A 13,410-nucleotide genomic window follows, 5' to 3' on the forward strand; every position below is an offset into this window, starting at 1 on the left:
ATGCAATTATCTTGATAAATAATGAAAATAAAACATTTTTTTGCATGTACATATCTTATAACACAGTTAAACAAATACTTTGTTTAAATATGTTTACAAATAACTTGCTATTGAAGTATCATTTATACCAGCTTTGTTTTAATGTTGAATTTGTCAACTTTTTCATGAGAACATTTTCTTCTCTCTTTTTCTCGCATCATTTGTTTTGCCATAGTTACATGTATATTCTTTACTGGATTGAGGGACAGCATACTGGTATGTAAGAGAATGATAATCCCTTTCTTCATGATTAAGTACTAGAGTTTCTTATTGTTCCGACAAGTAATTTTGTCTCACCTGCAATGAAAGTCATAGAAAATGAGACTCAGGGATTTCTTTTCCAGTGACGGCTGCTTAAGTTTTCTGCTTAATTTAGTTTAATAAGAACTACTTGTGATAGATCATTGATATTTTGTATAAAGTTGCATTACTATCAGTACATATAATTTTGACAACATATTTGGGGCCAGGCCCCTGTGGCCATGTTCCTGTGTCTTTCAATCTGACAATAAATAATTTTCAATGTTAAGATTTCTGCCCAAGTTATTTTGATTAGAAGAACTTGTAATAGGTCAATGATGTTTTGTATGAAGTTGCATTACTATCAGTACATATCAGTTGGACAACAATTATGAGGCCTTGCCTTGCCTAGGCCATGGTCTAGTGACTTTGAATTAATTATCGATTTTAATTGTTAAGTTTTCTGCCTAAGTTTAAGTATTATAGGAACTACTTGCAATATAATATTAATGTTTTTTCTAAAGTTGCAGCACTATCAATATATATCAGTTTGACGACTATTATAAGGCCCTGTCGGATAAAGGTTTATGATTAAGTTAGTTTGATGGGAGTCTCTTACAATTAGACAATATTTTCAATAGAGTTACATTGGTGTTTGTACATCTTAGATTGTCGTTTTGAGGCCATACCCACTAGTAAGTCCAGCTACTTTGAATTAATTAGGAATTTTGCTGTCCATCAGATTGTCTTTTTCTGAATTTTATGCTGACAGTCAAGACATATGTCTGTGTCAACAGTTAGTTATTATCTTTTTGCATGAACTTAAACTTTTGAGGTTGATTTTAATGGATATTACTAGTTATACCATAAAAAAAGGTCCTGAAAGATTTCTTATTTCTTTGTATTAATTTCCTTTAAATGAAAAAAAAGACCATAGATTTTATTGCAGATTAAATGGAGACTTAAGTGATTGTCCTTTTGATAACATCAATATTTGAAATAAAGAAATAAAGTTCCATTTTCTAAAAGAATTTGGAGGTGGAGAGTGAATATAGTTTGATCTTATATTCATATAAATATATATATATTGTCTATTTTCTTTTTTCAGGATCTTGTTGTTTTCAATGAAGAATATGAAATAAGGATATTTAAGCTACTAACTGCAGCTTCTGAAGGTGATATAGTAGAAATGCAAAGGTTGGTATTATAGTCTAATCTATATGATTCAGTATTCTAGCCATAGGTATTTAATTGGGCCATAGTTGCACTGACGAGAAAATGAAACTCTTGCCAGTTCAACACAGTTTTAATCCTGGTATCTATAATGATTTATATAACTGTTGTCTTGATAAGGTAATAAAAATGTAATGTTTTTATGCAGTTAAGCTGCATTATGCGAGCACACTAGATTTGTTTTCTTCCCAATAAATGCTGAAATACTTGCCATTGTTATTATCTAGCTCGCTACTATGTTATATATAACTAATTGAACACTTTTTTAATACTTTTTATTCTGGATTACAAAAAATGTGACCAGAAAAACCTTAAATGATCGTCGATTTATCCAAAAGTTTTGAAGTTACACATAGGAAGTAGTGCTTATTAAGAACCCTTGTGTAGTTCATTATGACTTGTACTTTCGGCCAAGATGTCAAAGAACAATTGTATGAAATATTTAATCGCCGAAAATCTCTTAAGACAAGTAGTTTAGATTTCCCAAATGGCAAAAGTCGTAGGAATATTGTTTGTCATCAATACGTAGTACAACTACGTCAGTAGTCTATTATATAATAAGTTCAACTGTTCATGCTGTTGGCGGCAATTTCAAATTAGAAAAAGAAATTTTTGTATCTTTTCAATTTGGAGGCAGGTGTGCAAATTAGCAGTGGTCCGAGGTCCGCGACCTTCCACTTTTGCAAGTGGAATTTCGCCTAGGATAGTTGGTTTCTAGCTACGCCCGACGTAGTCACCTTCCACTTGAAAGAAAATAAGAGTTAACTTTGCAAACCTTTTCACCATGTTCACCAAAGTCTCCAATTAAACGAGCTAAAAACTTATTTTTATCATTATTATTCATGACAGCGATGTTCGTTTTGTTCAATCGCTAGCTTTATACAGAAAATCGCCGACAAATATTGTATAAATTCGAGTAAAATCGTATCTTATTGACAAAAACAACATTGTAAAAACATAATTTCTTCTTCTCTAAGTAAATTCCTCCGCAACGGAGCACCCGTGTCACACGGTATAAAAAAAATCCCTTATTTTTATTTATTGCTGTTTAAAAACATGGAGTAGACTAGATTAAAATATATACAATCCTTAAAGTCATAAGAAACGAGTGACCGGTGAAAAATAATGTTCTTCCAATTCTTGAACTAATGCATACAAACATCCTAAACTTCGTCTTCTGTGCTCGAATTTATCATTTTTTTCGTGTAAATTTCGTATAATTGTCAATTTTTTTCTCAATCGGTCAGTGTTGTTGTGAAAATATGGCAGGTAATTAAAGTTCGTGTTTTGAAGCCGAAGTTTAACGATTGTCACCTGTTTGTCAACAATTGACGAAAAATAAACAAAAAAGCATGGAAATTGAGCACGTGTTTAACATGTAAATTCAGATAATAGTTTATTTTAAGGACATCCATGCGTATTGTGGTCACCGGATTTTTACGAGATGGGTCACACTGAGGTCACCTTGCATACGGAAAATATGTCGGGGGAATAGCTTGCTGGAAGGAAGCTATTCAAATAAAGTAAACTTCTTCTAAATATGAATAAATTAAAGAATTTTCTTCAGAAAAAAGTATATGTACATAAGTTTTATAATGAAAACTATCCATTGAGTTATAAAAATCATATGCATTATTTTTTTTTTATTTGAGGTTTCTTATGACTTTAAAAGATTATTGTTGTCCTAAAACCGTTTATTAATGTAAAAAAACACTAAAATAAAAATATTTACACCTACTATTTTATCTACATTAAGCATATGATAATGTTAGTCAAAATATAACAATGGCGGCCGTGAAGACAAAATTTTACAATATCGGATCCGATCCCGGAAGCGGATAAGGGTTATTCCGGGTTTGGCGATCAATTACGCAGGTGAAAAAAATACATCTATGCATGGTAAATGAATATAAACACTAGAATTGTAAACCAAAAGATATAAATAAAAGAAAGAAAAAGCAGAAAAATATTTTATGCAGATCTGAAACTCAAAATTCTTTTTGACAAATTTTAATTTAAAAATCCAATACAACGTGACAGCTGGGAACAGTATATCTAACAATATACATGTTCATGGTCACAGTCTAAATAAATTTTCTTTATCAGTGATAAATGATGATAATGCATGTGAGATACTTTTAAAGTGTAAACATAGTGCTGCAATTTTGAAGGGTCAATTAAAGTAGCTGAATGTTTCTTTATTTTCACAAATAATGCAACTATATTATATATACCTGAATGTAAGTAAATCATATGATATATAGGTGGCATCCTTTGGGCCACTCCACCCCTCCTGTTTAATAACTCGGAAACGGTCGAGCTCCCCACCCCTAAACCATATGAGGAGCAGATCCAGGATTTTAGGTTAGGAGGGGCGCTAACTTAAATTTTCTCCGAGCAGAGCGAGGCTAAAAAATTATTGAGGTAAAATTATCGGAATATTCTTTAAGCTGAGAACAACCCATGCTTTGCAAATTTAAGGGGGGTGCACGCCCCCCCCCCCCCCCCCCCCACCCCCCCACCCCCGACTGAATCCGCCCCTGCATATATTCAAGTATAGTACAATATAATAAATAAAATGAAATATAGGGGGAGTCCATGGAGTTACCCCACCCTCCTGTTTGAGAACTTGGAAACGGTCGAGATCCACACCCTTTAACCATATATATTCATGTTTGTGACAATATGAAAAATCAAATGAAATATAGGAATAGTCGCTGGGGGGTCACCCCAACCCTCCTGTTTTAGAATTTAAAAATGGTTGAGATCCCCAACCTTAAACCATATATATTCATGTATGGGACAATATAACAAATCAGATTAAATATAGAGGGAGTCCCTTGGGTCACCCCACCCCTCCTGTTTGAGAATTTTAAACCTGTTGAGATCCCCAACCCTTAACCATATATATTCATGTACGGGACAATATAACAATTCAAATGAAAGATAGGGGGAGTCCCTGGGGTCACTGTACACCCTCCTGTTTGAGAACTTGGAAATGGTCAAGATCCTCACCCCTAAACCATATATACTCATGTATGGGACAATATAACAAATCAAATGAAATATAGGGGAAGTCCCTGTGGTCACCCCAACCCTCCTGTTTGAGAACTGAACTTGGAAACGGTCGAGATCCCCACCCCAAAACAATATATATTCATGTATGGGCCAATATAACTAATTAAATGAAATATAGGGGGAGTCCCTGGGGTCACCCTACCCCTCCTGTTTGAGAACTTAGAAACCAATGAGATCTCCCCCTAAACCATATATATTCATGTATGGGACAATATAACAAATAAAATGAAATGTAGGGGAAGTCCCTAGAGTCACCCTACCCCCAGTAGCCGATCCAGAAATTTTCATAAGTGGGGGCCCACTGACCATCCTAAGAGGGGACCCACTCCAGTCACGCTTCAGTGATTCCCTGTATAAGCAACAACTATTTTTTTCCCAAAAGGGGGGGGGGGGGCGCACCCCCCTAAATCCTCTGCCTACCCCTACATGTTTGAGAACTTGGTTTTTGGTTAACTGCCTTCAGCGCTTACAGCGCTTTGATTTTTTTCATTTTGTACATATCTGCCTGAGAGGTCAAAGGTTCATCTGACATTGAACTCATTTTTTTAGTTAATATGTCAACTGTATGTTATTATGATATTGTCTGTTTCTCAGATTCTATCAATGAGTTTATAGAATGATAGTCAGTTGTACATGTCCATCTGACATGATTCATATGACTGTGAACTTCTTTTTTAAATCACATGCATTCACAAACACACACACACAAACACACACACACACACACAGTCAAGGGAGTCTGAAGTCAGATATGTTCCAAACATGCATAAAACAATGAGTTTAGGAGTTGTCAATAACCATTTTCAGTAAAAAAAAAATGTTTTGGATACCTCAATTTTATACAGCATGAATTGGTGTTGTCCAATGGTATCACTCTATGGGTAAACTTCCCATTTTTTTATTGCCCAGGTACCTTGAGTTTTCCATTCCAAGTTATCATATTGTTATCATTTGCATAAGCAAAGAACAAGTTTCTGACTGAAAAAATATAATGTGCATTACCATGCTTAGTAAAAAAAATCTTAAAAATTAAATGCAGTTCTAAATAATATTCTAAATTATGTCTTAAGGATGTACTTAGGTGAGGTTGGGTGAAAATTAATAAATCAAGAATTTTAAATTGATACTATAAGCCGGTAGAACATTCGTAAAGGATAAAAATAAGCTAAAAATTTTGACCTCCTTTTCAAGATATTTGAGATTTAACAAATTTATTATGTGCCAACTGATCAGCAATGTCATGATTTGTCTGTGCTACTCCAATTTATTGTAATTTTGCTTGAAATGCACGATAACTTTACGAAGAAATGTAGGGGTACACTGTAGTAATGTTAAAGCTTCATTTCCTCTCTCAGTGCTTCTTAAGTTGGAGAATCTAATGTTTATCTGAGCTCCTATTCTAATCAAATGATTTGGAAACTTTTCACATGTTTAAACAATGTTTGGTCTTTTGCATTATTCTTAATTCTGATTTATTTTAGACTTCGACATGAAAGTTGTATAGATATGGAAGATGTGGATTATGATAGTCGTTCTGCACTTCATCAAGCAGCATGTTCAAATCGGATCCAAGCTGTGGATTTTATTGTAAAACATCACCTATGTTTCCCAGAAGCAACAGATAGGTAAAAGTTAATGACATTAAAACCGAAATTAAAGTTCAGATTTTCTGTAAATAATAGAACTTGGTAAAAATCTCAATTGTTCTCATGGGTTGATAATATAAATTCAAATAAGTATTCATCATGTCAAACAGAATCTTAAAAGTTGTTAAAGTATGCAAATGGATAGAAACTATGCATTTTAGGTTGCATGGCTATTTATAGTCTGTAAGGAGAAGTCACAGTCTCTTTTTGGCACCTTCAATTCATTTTGATAACAAAAAACTATCTTATTTGATGAAAAACTACAAACACTTCCAAATTAGCCCGCTTTAGGATCGTTTCATTAATATTCAGATGAAAGCTTACCATATATATATGCTTAGGAGCTCCAAGATGCAATGATAGGGATATTTATAAAATTTGCATTGTTTTGCATTCTAGGTTGTAGCTGATATTTAATGTCAAAGTGGCAACTTATATGGAATTTCTATAGTTTTGTGTCAAGATTTCATCATCCTATATTTTTTCAATTCTATTAATGTAATTATGAAAGGATTAAAATTATAATCCAATTTAACAGATGGAATCGATCGGCTGAGGATGATGTTAAGTGGCACCAGAAACAAAACAAGTATCATCATCTTGATGACTGTTATAAGGAAGTCTTGGAAAAATTAAAGAAATATAAAGAACAATACCAATCAAAAAGGAAAGAGGTAAATTTATGAACAATTCATGAAAGGGTAGACATTTAAAAAAAAAAAAAAAAAAAAAAGTAAGAAAAAATCAATTTAGCAAAAACTCTTAAATCAAAATGGACAGAAAGCACAGAACAAAAGGAATTGCCACATTACACATAAGTCTGCTCCGAAACAAAAGATTGAGCAGCTTGGACCCATCCAAAATTTAGAGGTGAACTCACAGTTGCAACCTTATCTTTATCCCAAATACATAGTTTTTTTATGAATTGGAAATGAAAAGATAAATGTGACATTATTATCATACCAATACTAGAGCATCGGCTACTAGATGAATAGTACTCCCTGACCAATACTAGAGCATTGGCTACTGGATAAATAGTGCACACTGGGATCATAGTACACCATCAGTGGACCCAACCAGTAGTAATACATTATCATATATAGATAGTAGAGATTTTTAAATGTCACCTTTCTAAACCTTAGATATAAGCTGTTTACCAATTGTAAATTCTTTTATCCTTATACATGATCAAATATGATTTTGAAATGCGGAAAATAAGTTAGACAAGACCCTTAATGGTGATAGAAATATTTGCATTAGAATACAATTTAGAAAACTAATGCAAAAGTGCACAATCCCCTCTTAAAACAATTGTCTGAAAATTGGGTGCTTTGGAAGTCTAAGCAGTTCCTGCAACACTTGTATTATGTTTTATATTAAGAAGGACATGTAAAGTGCTGAATAGAAAGTATATGTCATAAGTTGTATATAAAACTATTCTTCAGACAGAGGACAAAAATACCTTTGTACATAACTGTAAATATGTTTAAGCAGAAGACACATTTTAGAGAAAGTAAAGCTATGGAACTGATCAAAGCAGCTGAAAAGGGAGATCTACATACAATTAAACGGTAAAGAAACCATTATGTTTGTTTAAGAACGTTTTGGGGTACTTGATTTCTAGATAAACATTTAATTGAACATATTTGTTTAAATTCTTTCTGTCAGAGTAGGGTTACTGGTTATGATTACACCTTATATAAGAATCTTGGATTTTGATTGGTTAGAAGGAACTGAATAATTTGGTTCATATTATACCATAGCTTGGATATAAGTGTAACAGTCATTGTTGGCCTCAAAATATAGCAGTTTTACAAAATTGGTAAAATGTAAACTTTTAGCTATTTATTATAAAGTAGAATACTTCTGCTACATAAATGAGGGCTGTTTTGACATATATCGGGTACTAGCATCATAAAGTGAAGCTAAACTACTGAAATTTTCACAATTTTAGCATTTGATATATAAAAAAAGAAGATGTGGTATGATTGCCAATGAGGCAACTGTCCACAAGAGACCAAAATGACACAGAAATTAACACCTTATGGCCTTCAACAATGAGCAAAGCCCATACCGCATAGTCAGCTATGAAAGGCCTCGATCAGACAATGTAAAACAATTCAAACGAGAAAACTAATGGCCTTATTTATATAAAAAAAATGAACGAAAAACAAATATGTAACACATAAACAAACAAGAACCACTGAATTAGAGGCTCCTGACTTGGGGACAGGCACTTACATAAATAGTGTGGCAGAGTTAAACATGTTAGCGGGATCCCAACCCTCCCCTAAACTGGGACAGTGGTATAACAATACAACACACAGTTTTCGTCTCAAGTAGAAGTGGCTGCATTTGTGTTCATTCTTTAATTTAAATGTAAGTTGTATTTGATGATAATACGTAACATATGTAAATGTTGAAAACGGATGCGGCCACTTTCATTTTTAACAAAAACCATCTGAAAAGTGACATATTATGGCATTTTTGAAATATTTTTCATATTTGAGCGTATTTAATGACTAAATCAGTTAAAATCTTTCACTTAAACTAACTGAATCGACTGAAGTAGACACATAAATGTTTAAGAACTGTCCAAAATCTTTCATCTGATGAACTTCAAATTTGAGGCCAAAATCAGCCTTAACTGGACCTACTCCTTTCAGTAATACACAGGCGAAATTACTCTTGTTGTAACATGTGTTTATTCGGCTTTAAGGTTTAACTTGGTAATATATTGTTGAAAGAAAAGCCTATAAACAAGGAATTATTTGAATCTGGAATAATTTTAAATTCTGGAAAATTGATTTGAAATGTAAGATGAAAACTAACCCAACTAAATAGGGTTAGCCATGCACGCATGGCTAAGGTTAATTTTTCGCTCGCTATCATTTCAGTATGAACTAACTAACCCCCCTTAGCCATGTGCGCATGGCTCTAACCCTATTTAGTTCAGGGTTAGTTTTCATCATAAATTTCTTATTGGTTTTCCAGAATTCAAAATTATTCCAGATTCAAGTAATTCCTTGTTTATAGCATTTGCTCAGATAGTATGATTGTTAAAGGTTTGCCTGCTTGTAATAAAAAATAGTCCAATGATAGAATAAAAAGTACAACACAAAGTCATTATATACATGATGTACTATTAAGTAAAATGTAAATGGCACAAAAGAAAAGGAAGCAAAGCTAAACAATGATCTCAATATACTAGTTATTTTACCCCAGCAAGTGTTATAATTTTGTTTTTACAGTCAAACCTGATTAAACCGGACCCTGAATAAACCGGTTTCCTGTCCATTCCGGCCGAAAATGAAAGTCCCAATTTTTCCCCTTCAAAGTCTTTGTTAAAATACCCTTTGTAAACCGGACCCTGTGTATTCCGAATTCCGGACTAATTATGAAGTTCCAATACTCTTAATTACATTAATTATTACCTGTCAAAACCGGTTTGTCTAATTAATTTCAATGATCGATATGCAATCAAAAACATATTTGTTTATACAATATGGCTTTTCAAGTAATCAATTAGTCAGGTGTTAAACTGTGAACTTACAATTGTACAGTAGTGAGCTGTATTATTTATTAAAACATTATAAATGGTCAATTAAACGAAAAGAAGACACAACGAATATATCTCGGAGTGAAATTAAATTGTAACTTGGATAAACAAATTTAAATCGCGGAGTAAGAAATTTCGAAGTCCCGGATTCCCTGTTGTGAACCCCTAAACAAATGACCTTGATAATGAAAAACACCCGGATGACAACAATTAATGGGTATTGTACGCTGTACGACAACGTTTCGATAGTGATGAATATTACGTTTGATAATATTCTGGCTTTTTAATCGGCCATTCCAACATTTCAAATTAATGATCATGGAAGTAAATGGAAACTCTCGTCTGACAATCCAAAAAACGCGAGCATTATGATGCAAATGAAAACATTGAAAAACGAAGTGAAGTATTTTAATTTATGAGATATATTTACAATCAGAGAGAACTTTTACATGCAAAATATCGGACGTCACAAGTCAGTAACTTCCGGTCAAAACGGAAACCTGAATAAACCGGCTCACCGTCCAAACCGGCCCTTTTTCATAGTCCCGTAGCCGGCCGGTTTATACAGGTTTTACTGTATATAAAAAAAAAAAAAACTCAAAATTTTTTAAAACATAACTTATAATTATTAACAGTGAGAAAGTCAGTGTCTTTAAAACTTTTTTTCAGTCAAAAAAGTAAAAAATTATTATATGTTTATTTGAGAACAACAATGATGTTTATTACAGGAATTTAACTATGCTCCTACTGTATTTGGCCTCAAATATAAAACGCTCTTGACTGTGTATTTCATGTATACAATTTAAACATTGTATTTTCAGATTGTTTAAACTTGGAACTGATATGAACCTGCCTAATTCTGCTGGGAGGACAGCATTACACGCTGCAGCAGAGAATGGAATGAAACACATAGTAGATTATTTAATAGACAAATGTGAAGTGTCACCATTTGTAAGATGGAGGTAAATACTGAACTATCATGGTGTGACTGATGTACTGAATAACACAAATTAGTTGTACTGCTGTTCAATAATATTTTAATTATCTTATATATAATTTTCAAGTGCCAAATCAAGGGGAGACTTGAATTAATTTTGTGGTCACTGACACAAAGGCCAAATTACATAATAGCAATTAACAGACATGAATATCATCAAATACTTTGATTTCCGAATGACATGAACCAATTGTCCAGCATTCACCACACTTACCTTGAAAATTCCCTTTGGAAAGAACAAGATTCCTATCAATTTTAGATCAGTGTGTTACTAGTCATGGTCACATTGTCTATAAATATAATGAAGATATCTCAGCCATGAAACAGATCTTTACCAATCTTTGGTGAATAATAAGCCTTGCATAGGATTGATACAATAATATGTCTGTGTGTATGTCAGTTATTTTAAAATAATCAAAAGCTATATATAGATCATGTTTACAAGATATGTCTTTATGTCGTACATTTAATCTTTTTAGCGATAAAAGACCCATTGAGATCTTAAAAGTTGATGAGAATGAAATAACACAGCAAATATCTGAAAGGTTACAACGCTATATGGATGACTTGAGAGAAGATAAAGTTACTGGAAAGGTATTGATATTCATTTTTATCTAAAGAGTACAGTATGCACCATAATGCTGACAATTACACTCTGAAAAGGCCAAAAGAATTTCAACCACATTTAGTCCTAAAAACATAGTATGCTGGGTACAACAAATTTACTTCAGGCTAGTAAGATATATTGTTACAAATGTATAAATAATTTTTAAAGATCATTTTATTGTTGCTTGAAGCATGTGTTTGAAGTTTTCAGTCACAAAAACCAACATAGAATTGCCCTTTTTTCAGAGGCTCATTTGGGGGGGGGGGGGGGGGGCAGGGGGCCTGGGCCCCCCCTTTTTTGGAAAAAATTTGGTTGCTTATATAGGGAATCATTGAAGCATGACTGGAACGGGCCCTCTCTTAGGTCAGTCAGTGGGCCCCCACTTATGAAAATTTCTGGATCCGCCACTGTTTATATTGACCTTTGTGTTAAAGTTTCATGTGCTACTTTTGTTGTCATATAAGGAAAGTTGATACCTATATATTAAAAAAACCATTAAGCCTATCTTTATATAGTTGTTCTTCAAACTATGAAATATTGTTTTAAAGAGGCACTAGCTGTCAAATTCATGTTCACTGATTTTAATCAAACTCTCATATTTGATTTATAACAATGTTAAACATTTATACAAACTATTAAAAGTCTAAAATAAACAATAAACAGGGCACTGACATGAAAATATGTAGCTTCCTTTCGTGTATATATTATTCTAGACATCATCTTATTAACCATCGAGTTGACCTCTAAAGTCTTCCCATGACCATATAAGCAATGTAAACATAAATATATAGATATAAATAGATTAAGCAAAATTGTGCTACTGGATTTTTCTTGGTCTATTTAATTTTATATAATCGATGAAAAATATATTTATCATCATTTTTACCTTATAAGAATGATTATTTGTGGATCGAATCAGTCAATCAAATGATTTACCTTTGTTTCACTTTCAATGTTGACATTCTTTTCCTTTAAAAAACTTTACACATACAATTCACGTGTTATCCATCTCAAGCTAAGGGGTTAAATTGAAGTTCACATGAATACGGATTCAATGAGGTCGAATTATTCACTTGCAAGTGAATAATTCATAATCCATGTTTTTATGCCCCACCTGCGATAGTAGAGGGGCATTATGTTTTCTGGTCTGTGCCTCCGTTCGTCTGTCCATCTGTTCGTCCGTCCGTCTGTGGTACCGTTAGTCCGTCCATCTGTGCGTCCGTTCGCTTCAGGTTAAAGTTTTTGGTCAAGGTAGTTTTTGAAGAAGTTGAAGTCTAATCAACTTGAAACTTAGTACACATGTTCCCTATGATATGATCTTTCTAATTTTAATTCCAAATTAAAATTTTGACTCCAATTTCATGGTCCATTGAACATAGAAAATGATAGTGCGAGTGGGGCATCCGTGTACTTGGGACACATTCTTGTTTAGCTAAAAACGAATTATTATTTTACTATTTGCATTTCATTTATGATTGAGCAAAAAAAAAATATATTAGATTTTTATATATCTCGTAGTTAGTGACCCTTTATATATATATATTAATGGTTTTTAAATCCTGATTAAATTTGAGCTAGAACAGAATCTATCAAACCAGCTTCCTTGACCTCTAGTCTGTTATTATGTTGGAGGAAGCCAAACTTCTAGCTATAGGAGAGAACCACTGAGCTTTTTGCAGTGAATAGTCAAACTAAAGAGATATAGACATATGATCTCTAGGTCAAATCTAGGGTCCACTTTGATCAACCATGTACCAAAGATGTGTGTGGGAGAGTAAAATTAACAGTACTTTTGTACTTTAGTCTGATTTTTTAACCACTAGGCCCTGAACAAGTAATCTTTATTTACTTGAACACTGTTGACATTCTTCAAACTGGAAGTTAGTTTTTTGTTTTTTCATAAAGGATACTTTTATGCTAAATCTATAAAAATTAAAAGTAAAATGTTCAACATTGTGAATTTATTTATCTTCGATAATTTCATTTTTTTAAAGGAGCATTGGGTATAATT

At 32.9% G+C, this 13,410-nt stretch overlaps 1 protein-coding gene across 3 annotated transcripts in view; it reads left to right on the top strand.

Annotated features, from left to right (window-relative positions):
• Positions 1 to 13,410, top strand: part of LOC139517482 (serine/threonine-protein phosphatase 6 regulatory ankyrin repeat subunit B-like) — a 70,275-nt gene that overhangs the window by 29,548 nt on the left and 27,317 nt on the right. For all 3 annotated transcript variants that reach the window (XM_071308588.1, XM_071308589.1, XM_071308590.1), the window contains exons 11-16: positions 1,388 to 1,476; positions 6,072 to 6,215; positions 6,775 to 6,910; positions 7,731 to 7,807; positions 10,617 to 10,757; positions 11,272 to 11,386. In XM_071308588.1, the coding sequence (XP_071164689.1) occupies positions 1,388 to 1,476; positions 6,072 to 6,215; positions 6,775 to 6,910; positions 7,731 to 7,807; positions 10,617 to 10,757; positions 11,272 to 11,386 (702 nt within the window). The remainder of the gene's footprint in view (positions 1 to 1,387; positions 1,477 to 6,071; positions 6,216 to 6,774; positions 6,911 to 7,730; positions 7,808 to 10,616; positions 10,758 to 11,271; positions 11,387 to 13,410) is intronic.

Source organism: Mytilus edulis, chromosome 3 (assembly GCF_963676685.1).
Source record: "Mytilus edulis chromosome 3, xbMytEdul2.2, whole genome shotgun sequence".
Lineage (NCBI taxonomy): Eukaryota > Metazoa > Mollusca > Bivalvia > Mytilida > Mytilidae > Mytilus > Mytilus edulis.